This window comes from Prionailurus bengalensis, chromosome A2 (assembly GCF_016509475.1).
Source record: "Prionailurus bengalensis isolate Pbe53 chromosome A2, Fcat_Pben_1.1_paternal_pri, whole genome shotgun sequence".
In the NCBI taxonomy this organism is placed as follows: Eukaryota; Metazoa; Chordata; class Mammalia; order Carnivora; family Felidae; genus Prionailurus; species Prionailurus bengalensis.
The window spans coordinates 107,063,215-107,086,118 of record NC_057348.1 but is presented as its reverse complement, the minus strand read 5'-3'; the positions used below and the strand labels follow the sequence as shown (position 1 = coordinate 107,086,118).

General features: G+C 36.1%; 1 protein-coding gene across 7 annotated transcripts in view; it reads left to right on the top strand.

Moving 5' to 3' along the window:
- The window catches only part of DGKB (diacylglycerol kinase beta), a 715,318-nt gene that overhangs the window by 156,612 nt on the left and 535,802 nt on the right, over positions 1 to 22,904 (top strand). For all 7 annotated transcript variants that reach the window (XM_043589012.1, XM_043589009.1, XM_043589010.1 and 4 more), the window contains one exon: positions 6,199 to 6,352. In XM_043589012.1, coding sequence (XP_043444947.1) covers positions 6,199 to 6,352 — 154 coding nt within the window. The remainder of the gene's footprint in view (positions 1 to 6,198; positions 6,353 to 22,904) is intronic.

The window sequence follows — 22,904 nt, the reverse complement described above, 5'->3', positions numbered from 1 at the left end:
ATCACCTTTATTTTCTTAGAGCCTCACTTTTCTCAACTATAAAGTGAGAAAATATAACTCTGATGTCTTTTCCAACTCTAAATTGATTTCCTTCTACCATGAGGTACGAGTGGAGGACACAAGATGTGATTTGTTTCCCTGCCAAGCCTGGCCACCATCCAGAATGCTGTCCTGCTCCTAGAGTTATTGTGTCTGTTGTATCTGTTCTGCCTCCCACAACTGCATAAATGCCAGGGCAGTTAGCAAGGAATGGAAGGAACATGTCAACCAGTATCTCTGCTTCTCTTCCCATTTCCTGTCAACACAAAGGCAGCCATTTTCCTCTTATCATGCTACAACCAGAGAACAGTTTTGAAAATTTACCACCAAACTGAATAATAAAATGCCTTTGATAATTCTGTATTATTAACTTCATATTCACTATGTATTAATTATTGTTGAAATATGTAGTGACTTCCTTTTCATGATGGGGCTTGGCTTTTACACCTTGATACTCCGAGAATTGCTCTGCCCTACAAGGGAGCCATGTAAAAGTTTGAGAAGATACTTACATAGATACTTATGAGTTTACTTAGTTACATTTTATCATAATTAAACACATACATTTGAATAGCTTCTTACAGGTTTCTCATAAATGCACTGAGGATCCAATCTCGATATTGTAAAAAAAAAATAGTATCTTGTATCTATCACTACATTTAGAATTTGTGAATAGACCATTTGCAGTACCATATCCTAAATTGAAACTTCAATGATCTGACTTTTTCAAGTGGTGAGGTGATACCTGTCAACAGTTGATGTATTTCTCCCCTAATTTTCTACAATAGACATATGAGAATGTATTTTCTACTATTCTAGTCTGCCCTCACTCCTCCTCTGCTCTCCTGCTCCTCCTCACTGGATTTTTTATAAATTCCTTTAAAACAGGAACAATTTAATACCTCAGGACATTTGCACTACCTGTTTTGCCTATCTGAGATGTTCTCTCTCCAAATATGTGCAAAGCTATCTCCCTCATCTCCTTTAAATCTTTATTCAAAGAACAGATTCTCATTTCTTCATCATAAGATTTAAAACTACATGTGCCCCTCCCAAATACATAACCATTTTCCTTCTTCATTTTCCTACAACACTTAACACTGTCAAACATTGTACATTTAACATATTTATTTCTCTATTTTCTTAAATCCTTTGTTAGAAGATTAGCCTCTAGTGGAAGGATTTTCGCATGTTGCAGTAGCATCTTCACCCAAACACCTGGGGCGGAGCCTCATATAAAGTGGGTGCACAGTGAACATTTGCTGAATATGAGAAAATCTTCATCCTGAAACCACCAGAATACATTAATGATAGAGCGATGACATTTATTTTCATTCACTTCGAATCTACTTGGATGAACACTAGTGTTATTTCTTTAGAATTAACTAGGACTTAAAAACAAAGGACCCAGATGGTCAGATATAATAATGAAAGGCATATAGAAATGTGTTTTGAATTCATGCCAACTTGGCAACAATATCTCAGCAGCTCCCTCAGTCTGAATTCTTTGCAGATTCTCTATGTTATCTCCCTAAATAGTCTGTGGCTGCTCCTTAAGAAAAAAAAAATGAAAAAGCAGTTCTCAAAATTTTCAACATCGTGTGGTCTGTGTGTCTCCGAGCGTATAGTCAATTTGATTTTTGAACACTCATTCAGTTAAGTCCAACCCAACTTTTTTTTTTTTATTAGCGTTTCCATTGATGTGCATATAAGTGATCTCATTCTATTTTAAGGTCACAATCTTTAAAAAACAATTCTAATGCTGCTACATGACAGCAGTAGAAAATAAAATACTTAAATTTGGAAATGTTCTACTGAATCACGAAATAAGGAAAATGTATATATTGAGAACAGTATGCACTTACAGATATTTTAGACAACATAGAATTTAAAAGATATTTGGAAATCTTTTACTAACAAGAAAATAAGGAGACAAGGGTAACGAGAAAAGGCATTGCAGAATAATTAGCTCCATGAATTGGAAAACTGAAACAGCTCAATTTTGGCTTTAAAGAAGTTTGAGTTTTATAACACTGTAAATTGTATGTAATGACCGAAATGGAAGGCAGGGGAAATTTGCTTCCACCAACAGCGTAAAGAAGTTTGAAAGAGAAGTTTACATCAACAGTAAAACTTAAGTAATAAATGGGATGATGTCATCTCGTAGAAAACTTTCAAAACTGAGGAATTTATGATGATTCCAATAATAGACTTTTATTTTTTTAAAAGAAGATATTTGTTTATAAATAAATGCTCACATTTTATTTTATTTAAAAATTTTTTTTAATGTTTATTTATTTATGAGACAGAGAGAGACAGAACATGAGTGGGGGAGGGGCAGAGAGAGAGAGGGAGACACAGAATGGGAAGCAGGCTCCAGGCTCTGAGCTGTCAGCACAGAGCCCTACACGGGGCTTGAACTCACAAACCGTGAGATCATGGCCTGAGCCCAAGTTGGTCGCTCAACTGACTTAGCCACCCAGGTGCCCCTAAATGCTCACATTTTAAAAGCAGTGATTTGTCATTGTTGCCTGATTCTGAACAATTAGAGCAAAAGAGCTAAAATACAGAAACTGCAGGTTTGATTCGGGAAGATGTAGTGACTTTCCTGGTTTTCTGGACTAACAAAGAGGAAGGCAAATTAAGATAATAAAAAATCCATTAAACCTCAAACCAGCACTTCCTTCTATTAGTTTATTATTTCATTTATTTTACATGCCACGTCCCCAAGAGCATCTTAAGTGCTTTATGCTGATTTATTATTACATTTAGATGACAATCCTAAATGTTTGATCTTACATATATATATATCACTTTATATGAAAAAAATTAAGGTTTAGAGCTGTCAGAATAAAACCAAGCTGCTTTTTGCTTACTGAGCACAGCAGAGCTGCAGCATTTAATTTTAGAATGTTTCCTGAGGACCAAGAAAGATGTACCAAGGAAGGATGCTATTCATTTTGATTGATTATTTTTCTGTATTTCATTATTAAATTACAGGCGCTAATTTCAAGGAGGGTCTACTTGGGTTATGTAAAGCTTTATAAAATACACCCACTTGAGATGTGGCAGATTTTTTCTTTAAACGAGCATGTAGAGGCGCATGAGTGGCTCAGTCAGTTAAGCGTCAAATGTCGGCTCAGGTCATGATCTTACAGTTTGTGGGTTCCAGCTCCGCACTGGGCTTTGTGCTGACAGCTCAGAGCCTGGAGCCTGCTTCAGATTCTGTCTCCCCCTCTCTCTCTGCCCCTCCCCTACTCATGTCCTATCTCTCTCTCTCTCAAAAATAAACATTAAAAGATAATAAAAAAATAATAATAAATAAATAAAAGAGCAGATAAACTCCTTGCCCCAGAACCCTCAAATAGCAAGTAGAGATATTGGAATATGACACAAAATTATTTTATTCTGAAGTTCTTCTTTCGTTTTTCTTTGTTGGTTGTTATTGTTTCCCTCTGTTATCATGTTAAACTCTTGCCTTGCAATAGTTAGGTTTTAAAATGTATTCATGTACCAAAAGAAGATCCAGAGAATAAATGTCAATGATTCTAGTCCTTTGTTCATGTTTTGTTACTAGCTTTCTAAAACAAATATCCAAAAAGGATATTCAAATGCATACAAAAACATTTAAGGTAATGTGGTTTTGAGGCTTATTCTTCAAAGACTATTTGAAATTGCTAATAGACCAAAAAGTAGGTATTATATTATTCTTATCTAGAGATGGAAAAACTGAGGCATTGAGAGATTAGTAAATCGCCCACCTTGACACAGCTAGAAAGTGTTGAATCTGAAAGCAGATCCAAAGTCTCACTTTAAAACTATGCTGTTGTCTTCTGTTACATTGGCAAATACAATGCTGACTACTTAAGGCTTAGGACACAGAAGCAAGAGTGAATATAAATAACCATGCTCCCAGCCACAGTGCCTACGAATATGTTATTTTTTTTTTTACACAAAGTTCCTATATTTTTGTAATAAAATTAACTCCTAATGTCCCATGGGGCTTCACACATTTGAGGATTGTCTGTCAATACTGCTCACTCATCCAGTTGAATGTGGATTGAATCTCTGACAATAGGCCATGCCTAAGGAACCCTGTTAGTAAGAGTAGGTGTCTCTGGTCAAGAAAACTAATTTTGATACAGTGGCCTGGCTGTTAGCCTTATCAGTGTATTTGGAAACTTTGGTTTCGTTCATGGTAGCAAACTGCTTTTTGGAAGTAACGCTACCTGAGACTATTCTTTATATTTTTATATTATTCATGGATTTTAATTACGTGGTTCACTTCCTAGTAGAATGTGTAATATTTTGTAGTGGTGGTGATCTATTAAATATAGAAGAAAATGAAGTCTCCTTTTTTTATTAAAAAAATTTATTAAATGTTTATTTTTGAGAGACAGAGAGACAGAGCATGAATGGGGGAGGGGCAGAGAGAGAGGAGGACACAGAATCCGAAGCAGGCTCCAGGCTCTGAGCTGTCATGCTCTGAGCTCATGTCAGACGCTTAACCGACTGAGCCATCCAGGTACCCCATGGAAGAAAGTGAAGTCTTTTTACTACCTCCAGTGTAAATGTCTGAAGTGCTCTTTATGAATAAGCACAGGAAGATTAAACTAACTAAAAATATCAGATTAAGGTGTATGCAGAGTTTTGCAACCATTAATAAACAACATGACATTTTTGTTTTGTTTCTATTGGCTTGAAATTATATTAGATACAGAAACATACTTAGTACATATTCTTAATTGGCACATGATCTAATCTTTAAAAATGCCCTTTCTGTAATGATATCCCTGTATGTCATATTCCATTTTAGGTTTATTCAAAATAATGTTATAATAAAATTGGTCATTCTGTACCATCTTATCCCAATATAATTACACAGAACAAATACTTTTTCTATCCAAAATAGTAGTTTAAGGAATTAATTTATTCTCATCTGCCAGAAGTTTGACCAAAATTAAGAGCATTTATCAGCCAAATTTAATTTTTGCCCTATTTGTAGTTTCATCTCAATTACATTGAACTGGATAAGAAAAAATAGTGCCCTTCAAGGGCTTCTTCTGAGGACCATTGACCTTGCACTCTCTTGATCTGGACAGATGTGGTTTAATTCCAGCTACTTCTCAGTAGGTCTCTTAGTCCCTTCAAATCAACTACTGGCCTCTTCCATGTGGTCTACATTCATTTCCCAGGATATATTTGTGCCTTATTGTCCCTCCAGTCATGAGGGCGTTGGCCAAACCCAATATAGTGCCATTGACTTGCCTTTGCCCTAAAGCACCTGCACTCTTGTCCTCAGTTTTCAGACAAGAGTAAGATCCTGCCTGAATCTGTCCAGTCCACTGTCCTCATCTGTGTGGAGAAAGCAAGCTATCCAGGTGGCTCCTGGGAAATCCTCTCCTTAACTCAAGGATAGAAGGTGGTTCCCACCACTATTTCCCCAGGTCAACATGGAGACTGTCAACATATCAATGGTTCTCTCCTAAGAAATAACTGTGATTTCGTTTTGTTTTGTTTTTTTATAGACCTGCAGTGAGTATAGTTGGGCAAAGTTCTTGAAATAGGTTTCTTTGAAAGTTTGCATAGGAACTTTTAGAATTTCACTTTGGAATTTCATATCACTTGATTTTTTGGTGCTAGGGTGAAATTTATAATTAACCCCTTTTTCCATTTGTCAAAAGCAAGACTCACCATTAGAGGCAGGGAAATGAGACAAGAGAAATTCCTTTATTTCACAGTATTCATGCTGTGTTCATGACTGAATTGGCCTGTTCATGTCAGTTGCCTGATTTAATCATAACAACAACTCTGTAGGATTGGGAATATTATTCCCAATTTACAGAAAAGGAAACTAAGTTTCAAAGAGGAGATTTTTTAAGTGATAAGATACTCTGGAAATAGAAATGTGTGACTGGAAAGCTTCAGCCTTTCCTGCTGGAATCCAGCTCATCCACCACAGGTAAGATATATACTTACCTAATCGCCACTGTTAGCCTAGGACGGCTGCAACTATTTCTCAAATAGTCCCCTTCCTTTGGTAGACATGGATATAAGAATGTTTGCGGTCATTTCTACTACTGTTGATTCTGAATACAGCACATAAAAAATCTTAACATTGGCTGTGTGTGAAAATATATGTTTCAATTTTTTTTTCAGACAATAGATTTTGAAGGTTTCAAGCTATTTATGAAGACATTCCTGGAAGCAGAGCTTCCTGATGATTTCACGGCACACCTTTTCATGTCATTTAGCAACAAATTTCCTCATTCTAGTCCAATGGTAAAAAGTAAGCCAGCTCTCCTTTCAGGCGGTAAGTCTAATTATTTATTTAAGTATGTATACATAGTAGAAACCTCAAAGGGAAAATCGGTATCAAGTTCTCTATAAGAGAAGAGATTATTTGCTTAGGAAATATCTTTGTTGCAAGACTTATACTGTCATACTAAGACTGTGCAAAATATTTAAAGTATCTCTGATATAATAATAGCTAAACATTAAAGAAAATATACTTTTTCATTATCCATCACTTGTCATTCACAGTCTTAGAAGTCTGTGTTTAGGTAATAATTTTAAGAGATACTTCCATCACATATGGAAAAGTGCTCCTTTAAATGACTAGATAAATATAGATCACTTTATATATGAAAATGTAGTCACAAAGCCATCATGTGTAAGAAACATAATATTTTTATCACTTGTGTAAATTTCCAATATGCTATCAAGGAAGACAGTTTTGATTTTTCTCTTGGATACTTTTTTTAAAAATTTAATGTCACCATAGAGATGATTGGTTCTGTCATAATAGGTAGCTTTTCAGAGATGTCTCATGCATTAATACCTGTTGCTAATTGTGTCTAGCTCCATCCAGTCAGGAGAACAGAAGTCTCACTCTATTACTCTAGAGAGTGTAGAAGAGGTGATTGGTAAAACAGTGTTGGAAGGTTGAAAAAGCAATGAGAAATACTGAGGTTATGCAGAGGCAGAACCACAGGAAGTGTGTTGGTTGGAGTAATCAAAACTCAGAAGCTTGGAGAAAGGACGTCTTGGAACTGGGACACAAGGTTCTGCGGGGAAGGTGTTGCCTGGCAGATCTCACCCTGGGACTTCTGTGAAGGGGCTACTTCCTTCTGAGTTTTATAGCTCAGGGACTCAAGAGGAACCTGCAGCTTGGCAGTCAGACATCAGAGGAGCATCTCCGAGGTCTGTGCAGGACTGTGTAGCCAGAGCTCCCTCTGCCTTTCTCAATGTGGATAAAAGCTAGTGACTAGAGCCTCTTCTGCCCAGAACCATGTGCTGTGAGGGTGAGATACCTGAGAGTTCTAACAGGAGTGAAGGTAGATGAGCAGGAACCAGCCCCTTCTCCTTTCTTTCTTGTCATGTCTCTCTAGTGCCCCCTGTTAACTTGATAGGAATCCAGCTCACAACAGAGAAACGTAGTATACAGCTGAGTTTCTCAAACTCTTTGGTCTCAGGACACTTTCAGGACCCCAAAGAGCTTGGATGATGTCTATTGTAACCAGATTAAAGATGAGACATTGTGAAAGTAACCATAATCAACCCATTACATGTTAACAAAAATAACATTTTTTTTTCCAAAAACTAATTTCAAAAGCAAAACAAAAAAATTGTGAGAAGAGTGGCATTGTTTTATATCGTTGCAAATCTCTTTAACCTCTGGCTTCGTATCTGCTTCTGTGTTTCTTTCGCTGTATCCTATGTTATGCAACCTCATAAAAGATCTACTGTACAGTCATGAGAAAATTATAGTGAAAAAAGCAAATGTGATATCTCACAATTATCACTGATAATCATTTGACCTTACAGATTCCCTGAAAGGGCCCAGGGATCCCAAGGGAGCCCCTGCTCTAGCGACTTCAAGCCCTTACATCACTAAGTAGAATATCAAAATGTGAGTAAAGGGATAGATGTTTAATAACCCGCACTCCAATAAATAAAAAAAAAAAAACCTGGAACACGTAATTAAGAAATAGGTGGTTGAGCCATAACTAAGACTTAGGCAGTGTGATGAAGAGTCCATGCTCCTTCCCCTTCTGTTAATGACATAATGTCTCTTCCTCAAGTGATTATATATATGTCGGTGCAAGATTTTTTTTTCTTATTTTTTAAATTTACATCCAAGTTAGTTAGCATATAGTGCAATAATGATTTCAGGAGTAGAATCCAATGATTCATCCCCTACATAAAACACCCAGTGCTGATCGCAGCAAGTGTCCTTCTTAATGCCCCTCGCCCATTTAGCCCATGCCCCCACCCACAACCTCTCCAGCAACCCTCAGTTTGTTCTCTGTATTTAAGAGTCTTTTATGTTTTGTCCCCCTCCCTGTTTTTATATTATTTTTGCTTCCCTTCCGTTATGTTCATCTCTTTTGTATCTTGAATTTCACATATGATTGTAGTCATATATTTGTCTTTCTTGACTAATTTCCCTTAGCATAATACACTCTAGTTCCATCCACTAAATGGAAATGGCAAGATTTCATTCTTTTTTAATTTTTTTTTAACTTTTATTTATTTTTGAGAGAGACAGAGACAGAGCACAAGCAGGGGTTGGGGGAGGGCAGAGGAAGAGACATGGAATCTGAAGGAGGCTCCAGGCTCTGAGCTATCAGCACAGAGCCCAACACGGGACTTGAACCCACAAACTGTGAGATCATGACATGAGCCAAAGTCGGTTGCTTAAGTGACTGAGCCACTGAAACTTCTCAAGATTTCATTCTTTTTGATTGCCGAGTAATATTCTGGTGTGTGTGTGTGTGTGTGTGTGTGTGTGTGTGTGCATGCCACATCTTCTTTACCCATTCATCAGTCGATGGACATTTGGGCTCTTTCCTTGCTTTGGCTATTGTCAATAACACTGCTGTAAACATTGGGATGCATGTGCCTCTTTGAAACCGCACACCTTTATCCCTTGGATAAACACCTAGTAGTGCAATTGCTGGGTCGTAGGGTAGTTCTATTTTGAACTTTTTGAGGAACCTCCATACTGTTTCCCAGAGTGGCTGCACCAGCTTGCATTGACACCAGCAGTGCAAAAGAGATCCTCTTTCTCTGCTTCCTCGCCAATGTCTGTTGTTGCCTGAGTTGTTAATGTTAGCCATTCTGACAGGTGTGAGGTGGTATCTCCTTGTGGTTTTGATTTGTATTTCCCTGATGATGAGTGATGTTGAGCATTTTTTCATGTGTCTGTCGGCCATCTGGATATCTTCTTTGGAAAAGTGTCTTTTGCCCATTTCTTCACTAGATTATTTGTTTTTTGGGGTGTTGAGTTTGTTAAGTTCTTTATAGATTTGGATACTAAGTCTTTATCTGATGTGTTAGGTGTGGGCTTTTCTAAAAACAACTGTACACCTTCCATATGATATATTTTGATCCCTTCAAACTGTATACCAAAGAGTGCATTTATTATAATCTTTAATTACCCTTAAAATATTTTAGTTACTTAAATAATTCCCTTTATATCATGAATTGAAAGGACTCTCCCCGCTTTTTTTTCTCTGAGTCTTATTTTGTGTGTTCTCACAGTGTGCTATCAGAGCTTTCCAGTGTTTGGGACTGAACATTTTAAAATGGGACAGTTGCTTACTTTGATCAAGAAATTAAAACTCTGTTCTCCATTTCATGCTATAAATAGGTTGTACATACCATAGACTAAATAAAATAAAAATTGTCTTTTTAATTTCAGATGAAACAATACTGTTCTTGAGTTTTGACAAAGAAGCAAGGGGAACATTTTTCAGTCTGAGTAATTGTGTCAGAGTTGGATGAAGGGGAGAGATTCTAATTAATTAGGCAGGCTTGTAACAAGTGAAAATCTCAAGCTCTCTTTTCTTCAAATAGCATGTAGTATTACACAGAAGATGCCAGATTTACAAGGAGTAGAAATCGAATCAGTTTCCAAAATGGAAAAAAAAGGGTAACAGCTTGTATTTCATTTGGGACAGCCACATAATCTGCACAGATCTACTTGAAAAGGAATTGCAAGATGGGCTGTGTAACTCTCATGTAGCAAAAAAATAAAACTGGAATTCCTTTTCAAAACTTGGTCTCCACATTTTAAAACATAAGTGCATGGTGTCCTTCATAGCCCTGTTTTTAATGCCATATTCTTTGAAACTTACCACTGACAGTGAAAAATAAATGTATGTTTATTTTTAGAACCCTACTTTGCAATAATCTGTTATGTACACAAGATGTATTTGTGGCTGAAAAATCACAAATTAATATTGAATACAAGAGAGCTATAATCTGTTTTGTTTATCCCTTCTTAGAGTTCACCATATTGCATTACTACAATATCAACAGGAATATGATCACTATTCTTGACTCTGTATATAAACTAAACAACAATGGTTTCTCAATAAAAAGCAAGACTAAATTGGGAAAAATGTTAATGTTAATGAACAATATTCAAGTATCGGAGATATGGTGAATGTAAAACATTTAGTTTTTATAGAATAAAAATGTTTAAATGAGTATAAAGAGGCATAAAGGTGTGTGTGTGTGTGTGTGTGTGTGTGTGTGTGTAGTCATTTTTTGTTGAACTTGTAGTAGCTACTGATCCATCTGGTATTTTGTGTAGTGAATGATTTTTTTGGGGGGGAGTATATTTTGTTGCAGTATAAGTGCCTTTTGTCACCTACTTAAAATGTAAGCTGATTATTTTTCCTGTTCCCAGGTTAGACTTTTAATTTTTGAAGATATTCCTAACACTATATATTTCCATATTTCTCACTTCTTCTGCTTCACCATAAATGTCACGTCCCTAACTCCTCACCTCTTTGCTGGCCTAAGAGACTAACTTCTGATTTTACCTTCATCACTAGAGTCTATTACCTGAGCTATTCTCATTACAGGATTGTTAGGTCATGTGGAACCTTTGCTTTTTTGCAAGTGGCTCATATACCTTCCACCATGAATCGATATTATCATCTCATATTTCAGTCCGTACAACTCAAACAATAAGAATAACCCAAGAGAAATTTTATAAATATGCAGATTGTTGCCTACAAATTCTTACCATTCAATATTAACATGGCCTTAACACCTTTACACCTTTTTAAAAAATCTGTCTTAAAAAGTGCTCATTTTTGATGCTGTCTCCTAGCTCAATTAGGTTAAAATTTTCAGACATCCTTTAGCTTATTCATTTCTTTCTCCTCATTCTCAATAGGTGATTTTTTTCACAGTGTACAAAATAACATAAAGTACCTGAATTATTCCCCATGCAACACAGAACTGTTTCTTCAGCTCTAAGAAAATATATATTAACTATATTCAAGATGGAACTCTTCATCTGGATATCCCATAGAAATTGAACTAAATGTGTCTGAAAGTCAAATAATTGTATTCTACCCAAACCTGCTTCAATTCCTATCTCCTCTCTTGGTGAGTGGAACCCAAGTATCTATCAGTTTTCCAATCCTAAAATATTGGTCTCTTACACCCTCCACTGCTTCAGGCCTCATGTTTAATTAATCACAAAATACTCTCTGTTGCTCATGATAACTTATTCTTTTCAAACATTCTTTGTCATTTTTATCCATCATTGTTTGTGTCTTAGGCTATCCCCTGGCATGGCTCCCAGCTGGACCCTGACTTGACATCTCCACAATGTGCTCCACACAGCAGCCTGGTTATTTTACTCTTGGGTTTCCAAGTTTCAGGCCTTCATGATCACCTTGTGGAAAGTTTTTAAATTTTTGTATAGGGAGTCCTAGTCATAGTCTTCCCCTATCTTTTGAGACACCTCCCCCTCCACAAGGTCCCCTTAATGGAACTCAGGGTCTGGGCAGTGCAGTTAAGAAGACGATGAAACCTGAGTTTCCTAGTAGTAAATACAATGTCATGTAGCTTGTGGATCTGCTTATAGTCCCTGTTCTGTGTCCTGCCCAATGCACCCCCGCTCCTTTTCATATCTAAATGTTCACTCTGGCTTATGTCTGCTGTGGTTACTCAGAACTCTCATTTCCTGCGTAAGTCTTGCTCTGCCCTTAACTCACAGCAAAACCCAACTCTTTGAAGCCTCGGCTAATGTTTCATTGTAATTGAATAGCACATGCTGTGCTCCATGCTAAGAATGCAATGATCAATAAGATGAGATACTTAGACTGTGCAACTGGAAGGCAAGCCCGGCACCCTTGTAAAGTCACACCATCTTCCTCCTGTAAGATAGCTGGTGCATCCCTGCTCCTCCCCGACTTCCACCTAGGCCAACTCTGCACAGCAGCACTGGGAATTAACTATCCTCCACTAAATTACTGTTCTTATTGTATAGGATAGCACTTAGCAGTAGTCATTAGTAACTTCTGCTTTTTCTAAAAATATAGTAATTAAAAGAGAATGTAATTGATTTGTTACCTGCTTCAGACACTTATTCTGTATATTTCCATTGGTTCCACAATGTCTAAAATGTTGACTCCACAACACTATCTGTTATTAGCTATAGGTCAGTATAAGTGTTTTTTGTTGTTATTATTAGTTTTATAGGACAGAAAGAGAAGATTTTCCTAGCACCCTTTATATCAGACCATGTAGTGAGTTGGCCAGGTGTGCCATTTAATTCTTTGTCTGTTCATTTTATTACATTAATTCATGCATTCCACCATTCTTTTCTAAACCATATTATGTCCCAGGAATTCCACCAGAAAGCTGAAGATCCTTCAGACCCAAGCAGAAAAACAGACAATTAGGTAATCAAGTATATAATAAAATAAAAGTTGTCATCTATTTATCAAGATCATCTTTTTCACCATAAATTAAAATTATCTAATTTACATAGAGGTAGTGACAGGTACCAGTTGGAGAGGATGGAAGGGAGATTCAAGAAGAGAAAACATGTACTCAAATAAAAAATATTGCCTGGGCTTCCTGGGTGGCTTAGTCGTTTAAGTGTCCAACTTCAGCTCAGGTAATGATTGCATGGTTCTTAAGTTGGAGTCCCACATCATGCTCTGTGCCGACAGCTCAGAGCCTGCAGCCTGCTTCAGGGATTCTGTGTCTCCCTCTTTCTCTGCCCCTCTCCCACTCATGCTCCGTCTATCTCTCTTTCTCCCTCTCTCTCTCAAAAGTAAACCTTTAAAAAATTAAATAAAAATGCCCTGTCAAAGGATAGCGTGTGAACTATATAAGACATTCAGTATTATTCCATTCATAAATATTTATCTTAAAATTTTTCTTTTATTTAAAAAATATTTTTATTTATTTTTGAGAGAGGGACAGAGAGACAGAGAGTAAGTGGGGGAGGAACAGAGAGAGTGGGAGACACAGAATCCAAAGCAGGCTCCAGGTTCTGAGCTCTCAGTACAGAGCATGATGCAGGGCTTGAACTCATGAACTGCGAGTTCATGACCTGAACTGAAGTTGGATGCTTAATCACCTGAGCCACCTTGGCACCCCTATTTTTAAGTTTTTAAATAAATTTTAAATACAGTATAGTCAACTTACAATACTGTAATAGTTTCAGGTGTACAATATAGTGATTCAACAGTTCCATGTATTTCTCAGTGGTCATTACCACAAGTGCCCTTCTTCATCCCCATTACCTTTTTCACCCATCCATCCATCCACCTCCTCTCTGGTAACCATCAGTTTGTTTTCTAGAGTAAAGAGTCTGTTTCCCAGTTTCTCTCTCTCTCTCTCTCTCTCTCTCTCTCTCTCTCTCTCTTTCTTTGCTGATTTGTTTTGTTTCTTACATTTCACATCAGTCTAAAATCATATGGTATTTGTCTTTCTCTAACTTGTTTTGCTTAGCATTATACTCTCTAGATCCATATATGTTGTTGAAATTGGCAAGATTTCATTCTTTATGACTGAGTGATATTTTATATCATTCACAAATATTTATTAATCACTTACAATGTGCCCCCCACACTATTCAAATTTCAGTGAGCAAAATGGAACTACTTCCCTTCCCCTATAGTCATTAACATTTTAATAAATAAAAAAAATATATATATATATAGCATGTCAGAAGGTAATGTGAGGAGTTCTCTTAGCAAACATTGATTAGATAGAAAGTACAAGTTGAAACTGAGGATGACTGGAAGTCCTGAGTTTTTCATGAAAGACTAAAACTGGGATGAGGATCACAAGGAGATCATTTTTGATTGTCCCAGAGCAGATGGTAGTCATGACCTTGGAAGTATTGGGCACAGCCTGGAGGTGGGGCTGCGGAACTGGTCCTGGTAGGATCAGAGTCCTATGGCCTTAGGAGTTAGAGGTAAGTGGGCTTGATGAGTAAGAGGAAGGTAGGCTTGCTCAGTACTGAGAAATCTGGGTCTATGCCTTGAGTTGTTGGGATGGGGCAGATGAAGTGACTGGAAGAGAGTGGCTGGAGAAGATGCCAGGGAGGGAGCCAAGGGCCCATGGAGAAATTGGAGAGTTGATATATTGTCTTAAGTCAGAAAATAATCACACTGCTGGGGGCAATTGGGTGGCTTAGTTGGTTAAGCATGTGACTTTGGCTCAAGTCATGATCTCATGGTTGTGGGTTCAAGCCCCGCATTGAGCTCTGTGCTGATAACTCAGAGCCTGGAACCTGCTTCAGATTCTGTGTCTCTGTCTCTCTCTACCCACCCCACCTCCCCACCACCTCTGCTTGCGCTCTCTCTCTCAAAAATAAAACATTAAAAATTTTCATAAAAAATAATCATACTGACAGCAGTGTGGAAGCTATCACGAAGGGACATGAGGCTAAAGGTACAAAAAAGTCAAGAAGATATTTAAGATTGAGAATAATAATAGCTACCAATGAAAGAGTTATAGTACTTTATCTTTGGCCCCTCTCTTTGCCCATCCAGTATGGCAATGGTTAATTGATGTATGCTGTTAAGCTACAATATCATTAGTGGAATGTAGTTCTTTTTATGTTTTCTGTACAACCAGAGAGTCAGACCACAGGTAAAAATTTTAGGCATAAAAGGAGAAAGAATTTATTCTTGTTCATAAGGAAGTTAATCAAATTAACAACAGAAAAATGTACAATGAAAATGAGGTACTTGAACCTTGGGGAAAATATTCTTTTGCCAAATGACCTTACTGGATGTTCTTGCCAAAAGACACACTTCATTAATTGTGCTGAGAAGGAATTATTACTCTTATCAGGACTGTCTTGAGGATATTAAAAATTTGTGTGCATGTATGTGTGTGTGTATGTGCATGTATATTTTCACTGTAGCTTCCTTTATAGGTCTTTTGTGTCTAATAAACTATTTCAGTTTCCACAATACAAAAAAGGGCAGACAGGGTCTTGTAGAGCACAAACTGAACAGAGTACAAGGCTTACATGACTATAAGATAGGGAACTTCTTGTCACATAGTAGACATTTAAGATATATTTGTTTGTGTCTTCGCTAATGTGGATATACTTACATACTTATATAGAAATGCTCTAGAAATAAAGATAAAATAATTCCTATCCATTAGCTAAGTAGCTTTTATTTACATCAACCATTACATATCTTATGCTTTTATAGTACCAAATTTCTCTTATAATTATTATTAGTGGCAGTAATCCACAAATTATTTTATTCCAATAAATATTTTATCTTGAAACCCTGAAAACTCTTAACTGAAACCACAGAAAAATCTACACTTCAAGGCACCATTTAGGATAAAATTACTGTCAGTACAGGAACAGTTCCCCTAAATCTCCCCTTTGATTACTAAATAGGTTTGAATATATTGAGTTTTATTATACAGGTTTCTTTATTCTCCTATCTGAATATTCTAAGTAAAATGTTGGTCTTCAAATTTGCCATTTTTACCATTAGATTTATTCACCAAATATAAATGGATTTTGTATTTGCACTTACATGTTAATGATTGCATATATAAATGATAATATTATCTTAAGATTGTTGCATTGCATTGTATGTTCATGAATATCATTTATAGTTTTTTTATTCAAATAAAGGCAAATAGGATATTTAGTACTTTTCAGAGTCCCAAATGAGTCATAACTTTATTTAACTTGTGATGTACTCTAAAATACCTAGGAATAGCTGTAAAAATGAGCATTGGCTTTGATCCATTAGAATGAAAACCCTATAAAAATGGGATTTTTCAAATTTTCTGTGGTCAATGCTATATCCTAGGACCTGGTTTTACGTGACTAATATGAAAGGTTCTTAATATCTATTTGGTTTATATTTATAAAGTGCATGCTAGTTGTTTACCTATTAGATAACACAGATAAACAAAAAGAACATCTCACAATTGTATTTTATAATGAATGGCCCAAGAAATGATCTGAGTGCAAGAGTAACATTTAGAGGGGCACCTGGGTGGCGCAGTCGGTTAAGCGTCCGACTTCAGCCAGGTCACGATCTTGCGGTCCGGGAGTTCAAGCCCCGCGTCAGGCTCTGGGCTGATGACTCAGAGCCTGGAGCCTGTTTCCGATTCTGTGTCTCCCTCTCTCTCTGCCCCTCCCCCGTCCATGCTCTGTCTCTCTCTGTCCCCAAAATAAATAAACGTTGAAAAAAAAATTTAAAAAAAAAAGAGTAACATTTAGAGCTCTCAGCCATGACTAGGATTTCTAATTTCATTCCAAAGGTTTATGAAATAATCAATGTACATACTCTTAAGAGTCCTGAAAACCAGACTCTTAATACAAAAGGTCATTTATTGAGAGTTAGGAGACCGATATCTCTGATTTATTTTTTCTCTCTAGCACCACAGAATTATACTTAAAGCATAAATCTCAATTCAGATTGCCTTTTGAATTGGAACCATACTACTTGCCTTTGCCTCTGTTCTCCCAAATATGAAACGGAGATAATAACGTTCATGTATCTTACTGGGTACTGTGGGACTCAAACACATAATGTATTATGTATATTATAAGTGTTCAGTGAATGCCAGCTGTTACCATTATTCATTAAATAGGTTGTTTTCCAGCATTTTAGTTTGAGACATAGGGAAAAATCAAATTCACTGTCTTTTTTTTCTCTAAAATGTTGATCATTCTGAAAGAGTACAGTAAATTTTATGGAGTATTAATTTGGATTTCTTTTTGTTTGTTTTGATTTTTGTTTGTTTTATTAAGATATAATTCACACATATCATTGTACAAGTTTAAGGTGAACAGCATACTCGTTTGACTTAAATATATTGTGAAATGATGGCCACAATAAGTTTAGGTAGCATACATCATCTTGTACAGATTCAATAAAGAACAAAGGCAAAAGCAAAAACAAAAACAATGTTCTTCTTATAATGAGAACTATTAGAATCGACTGTTGGGGCGCCTGGGTGGCTCGGTCGGTTAGGTGGCCGACTTCGGCTCAGGTCATGATCTTGCGGTCCGTGAGTTCGAGCCCCGTGTCGGGCTCTGTGCTGACAGCTCAGAGCCTGGAGCCTGCTTCATATTCTGTGTCTCCCTCTCTCTCTGCCCCTCCCCTGTTCATGCTCTGTCTCTCTCTGTCTCAAAAATAAATAAATGTTAAAAAAAATTTTTAAAAAAAGAATCGACTGTTAATTTTTTTCTTTATAAGGGGAACTCTTAGGGTCTACTGTCTTAACAACTAGCATATACAGTTATATCATATAATAGTGTTACTTATAGTCATCAGATATATTACATCATTGGTACGTATTTATCTTATAACTGGAAGTTTGTACCTTTTGACCATGGTCCTGAAATTCCCCTCCTCACACCCCATCTTCATAACTTTTACTTTTTTTAATTGAAGTATAGTTGACATACAACATTACATTAGTTTCAGGTATACAGCAAAGTGATTCAACATGCTTATAGATTATGTGCTCTGTGCTCACCCACAAGTGTACTACCATCTGTCTCCATATAATGCTATTACACTATCATGGACTGTATATCCTATGTTGTACCTTTTATTCCTGTGACTTAGTGATTCTGTAACCAGAAGCCTGTATCTCTCACTCTGCCTCATTTATTTTGCTACTGTCACCCCAGCCGTAAGGTTGTTTATTTATGGGTCTCTTTGTGGGCTTTGTTTCTTTGTTTTTTGTTTTTCTTCTTGTTGTTGTTGTTCCAGAAGTGGAACTGGGATTTCTCTTTAATATAACAAAAATAAAAATTGTTATCATGACTCTTTCTTTTTAATACATAGTAGTTTTATTCTCTTACTTTCAGCAGACAGTATGTCACCAGTACTGTCGAATATGGTAGCCATTAGCCCAATGTACCTATTTCATTTAAATTTAAATTAGTTAACAAGTTAATAAAATGAAAATTCAGTTCCTCAGTCATAACAGCCATATTTCATATGCATAACAGCCATGCGTGGTTAAAACTACCATATTGAACAGTACACCTACAGAATATTTCTATCATTGTAAAATATTCTCCTGTAAAGAACTGACATAGATCTTGTTTTTACTGACTTGGAAAGACCTTAATGTCAGGAATTAGATATCCTGTCTCCAGCCCTTGGCTCCCTGGATTGCTATGTGACCATCAGAGGTTTGCTTTACTCTCTGATTTTTCACCCTATTGTCTCTAAAATAAAATTGTAGTGTCAAATCAGGCCCTACCATTGTGTTTAAGTGTTGTTGGCACACAGCTAGGGATGTTATAATTACTGCTTCTTCACAGTACAGAGCAGCACAGTACGGAATAGAAGCACAAATGTGCTTCTAGAACGTTACCCCCAAAGACCTGTGCTTTGAGCCCTTCTCCTTATAATTTCTTGTTTGGGGTTTTTGCCAATGTCCAAACAGATGAAATCCAGATACTTTGCTGACCCAGTCTCTTGTCAGGGAAGATATCCCACTGCCTGTCCTCACTTGATGCATATTTTACATTCCTTATTGATTTGTAACCTAGTCTATCTCATTTTGCTGCCAGTTTGTGTAAGCATAAAAAATAAAAAATATGTGTATATATAATACTATCCTAAGACAAGCATAATTGGAAGGTTAACTCTGAAAATCATGAAATGTCTGACAATACGAAACAATTGTTCTTACTTTTTATTATCTATGCTACTAATCATGACTATTACTAAGGATAGTGGAAATATGATTATACTCTGACAATACTCTGACAATGATTATACTCTGACAAGGCTTGTGTCTAAGCCTGATAAATTTCTGAAAATTGAACCGATATTAAAAAATAGAAAATCCAAATTGCCAGGTGGTTTTTTGCCTTGTAAGTTTAGAAATGTAATTCATGTTATTAGTTTTGAATATTCCATTTTAATAGATGAGGGGAAACACTGGATATAGTGATACCTTTTCATTATCTGAGCTACATGTGTTTCAAAATAAAACACAATGCAGCAGAGGCAATAATTGAACATGTACCCAAAACTTATTTGCTAATAATTGAACCTTGAAACTGGAGTTAAAAGTATCTGCTAAAACAAAACTTCTTAGGTTTTTGTTGCAGGAAATGGAGTGTCTAGTTTGAAGTACAATGAAAATCATGTTCTTGAAGAATGTGATAATAGCAGGCAATACTCAACTTGACTACTGCGAACTATTTTTATAGTTAAAACTTTGAAGAATGTTTATATATTAGAAGATATATATACATACACACAGACACACACTAAAATCATCATCAAACAGAAAAATGCTCTCAAAGTACAAGATAATTTTTTCCTAATTGAACTAATACACTCTAGTTCCAGTGCGTGTTTTTTTCACTTTATTTTGTGCTTTGTTGTACAGTGCAATAGATATACATTAGTATGTGGACATAAATGGTGTGTGTGTGTGTGTATACACTTGCTTCAGTTTTGTGACGCAGCATTCAAAGAAGCATAACCTTTGGCACATCAGCAAACCTGTAAACTGGGTGTCAACTAATCACATTATCTTTAGAGCTAAATATTGACCACTCCAGGCAAAAGAAACACCACTGTTTTTGCTTATCTTTGTGTTCCCTTCCAATTCTAAAAAGTTTTACCAAAAATCAGGTGGATTAAAATGGCTTTTCTTAATGGAAAGTAGAATACTGAGGCTTTTCATCAGAGGCTCTTGCTGCTGAAGAGGAATGTAGGGTTCCATTTAGCATCTCCTTGAAAAGGAGTCAAGAAACAGGGCTTGCAACTTCTTGTTTGCCACTTGTGTCATTTCCTGTGTGTTCTGCATCAACCTTAGCCAGTATTCTTGAAAGAAAAAGAAATATTTTAGAGCAATGAAGGAGTTAAGTTGTGAAAAAGACCTAAAGCCAGATTTAAGGAAGGGAAAACATATATATCAAGTATATATAAATGGTAGAGTAAGGTTGGAAAAGTCTCTATGAAGACAGATTGAGGCCCCAGGGCCTGCTTTCAGAAAATTAAATGAAAATATGAAGAAACATTTTCACCACATGAGAGAAAGTGAGCTGATCTTGGGGACGGGAGTAGGAGCAGGAACAAACATAGGACATTTTTCATCAGTTCAGCACCTCAGGATTCTGTCAAGTCCTGCTCTACCCAATTTTTTGTCATGAAGCAATTGAGAAAAAGGTCTTTAACATTTTTTTTCTGTGACTTTATCTCTCACAAAGGAACAACAATAACAAAAATCTTTGTCTGGATTTGAGGTTAAGTTGATTAGTTCTCCAATGTGATTGCTATATAAGCCCATATATTTTTAAAAAATAACCTTTAAATTATTTTAAATATAAAACTGTGACACGAATGTGACAAAGCTTTTCGTTTACAACATGTTGTGAATAGAAAGTGAAAAATATTTATTCATTTTGTCAAATAAAAATAATCTTAGTATAATAATATGTTTTTCCAAAAAGGTGGGGCTAAATGTAAATTATATGTGGATGTTTCTGTTCAATATGTACATTACTTAAAAGAAAGGCAAACAAAAAATATGTGGTTTTCACATTCTCCATATTGTTTATATTCACTATTATGAAAGCTGATAATGAAATACCAAGCACTTTAGTTTTATACAAACAAATGATCAGGAGGTGTTCTAAATCATTGAAAATGTATAATATGGTTGGCATTCTTTCAAATTAATGTCATAACATGTTCTTTTCCTTCTTTCTTGTTTTGTTATAAGTTTTTGTGTAAGAGTTAAATCAAGCTGATTAAATCATTTCAGTACCATAATGGGAAAGCAGAGAAGAGAGGATTAGCTCATCATGCAGGATGAGTTAGGTCATAGTTTATCCGACCATAATTCAAATGCTGTGCTTTCCAAGTCTGGAAGTTATGGCTATGTCAAAGGTTAGTGCCAAAATGTCTTTTATCATAAAAGACAACTGCTTATTCCTACAGTTGGCCAAGGTTTCGTTGGTTAGATAGAACCAGTAAGGTATATAGGTGTTTTAAAACTCAAGATTGTCTTCAATCTCTGCCTTTTATTTTTAAAAAATAACTATATTAGTTTGTATTAGACATACAGTGACATTTTTCTTAAGAAAAAATCAATTTATAATTATATGTCTCTTTTAATAGCTATAAACAGAAGTAGAATCAATGTGAAGCGTAGAATTGTATCTGAAATAAGACTTTGGTTAAAAGAAAATGAAGGAAAGATTTATAGCAGTGTTATTCAAAATGTGAGTTCTGACCCACTAATGGGTGGTGAATTCAATTTAGAGGGTCTTTGACAGAATTTTAAGAATGAAATAAAAGAAAAGACAATAGGTTAACATAGAAAAGAAAAATTGGGGCAATTATGGAACCTACTAGTAATGAGAAATGGGGTGGGGGGAATAAAAGGATTCTGCTGGATTAATATGTAAGTTGTTTTTCTTATTTTTTCTTACTCTTGGCCTTGAGCAAAAGTAGTCCGTAATTCATTAGTGTAGATTAAAGGGGATGGATTTTCCAGCTGCAGAACTCTAAGCTCGTAAAGTGGGAATATAGTAATCTACCTCACAGAGTTAAGGTGGGAATTAAGTGAAATCATACATGTTAAAGCCTCCGGTTTGATTCTTGCCACATGTTAGACACTCAATAAATGAATGATAGAAGTAATTTCATAATCCATTAGATTATATGCATGGCTATCTTGAGATGGCTAGAGGAGAGGCCAGGTACTCCATCAAAGTTATTCATCAAAGGAAATAGACAAGAGCAAGAGATGTGGTTAGGTTAGGTTCATAGAATTGTATTTGGATGGGATTATTCCCTCCATTCTAGTAACTCCTGGTTGATTAGGAATCTAGTACATTCAGTCCATTAACCATTTCACCCAAGCACCTCTTGTTTGCCAAATGAACCTTAAAAGACAATTGGGACTTGCCTTCAGGCCATGTCAGATACACATGATCTGGTTTCACAGGCTTCTCTGTGGAACTAACCATTTATGTAAACGAGTTTCAGTACAATTATCACCAGCCAGATAATCTACAATCATCAGCTGTTGCAAACAGACACTGAGTTCACTACCCTCGTCTTGGAATAAGCACAGTGAATGGGTTTCAGAAATAAAGTATGAACCATATTAAAACTAAAGTACAGTCATATGTTCCCACCTCTCTAATTAAATGTCTGTCATGTTTAAACAGATTTTTGTTTATGCTCCCTTTCTTACTCATGGGCAGATTTCTTGATAGGAAAAAGGATGTGTTGGAAAAAGGATGTTTTATTCACGGTGCTGGCAAATATTTGACATAAATATGAGTTTTTATGAGTGAATGAGTCCTGATTATCAACATATAAATCATATTGTGACAGACTCAAGTTTCTTCTTCAGTTTTTTGTGAAAGGCCAATTTTTTGTGTCTCCTTCGCTTATTTATAGCTGTCACTTCCTAAAGCACAGAAAGATGGAAGAGGAAAGTAGTTATTCATGCATTCAAATACACCTACCAGCTTACCCTGGACAAGAGGATTTGACCCTAACACCCTCCTGTAGGCAGGCAGAGCAGTCCCCATGTCCCTGAATCCTGAAGAA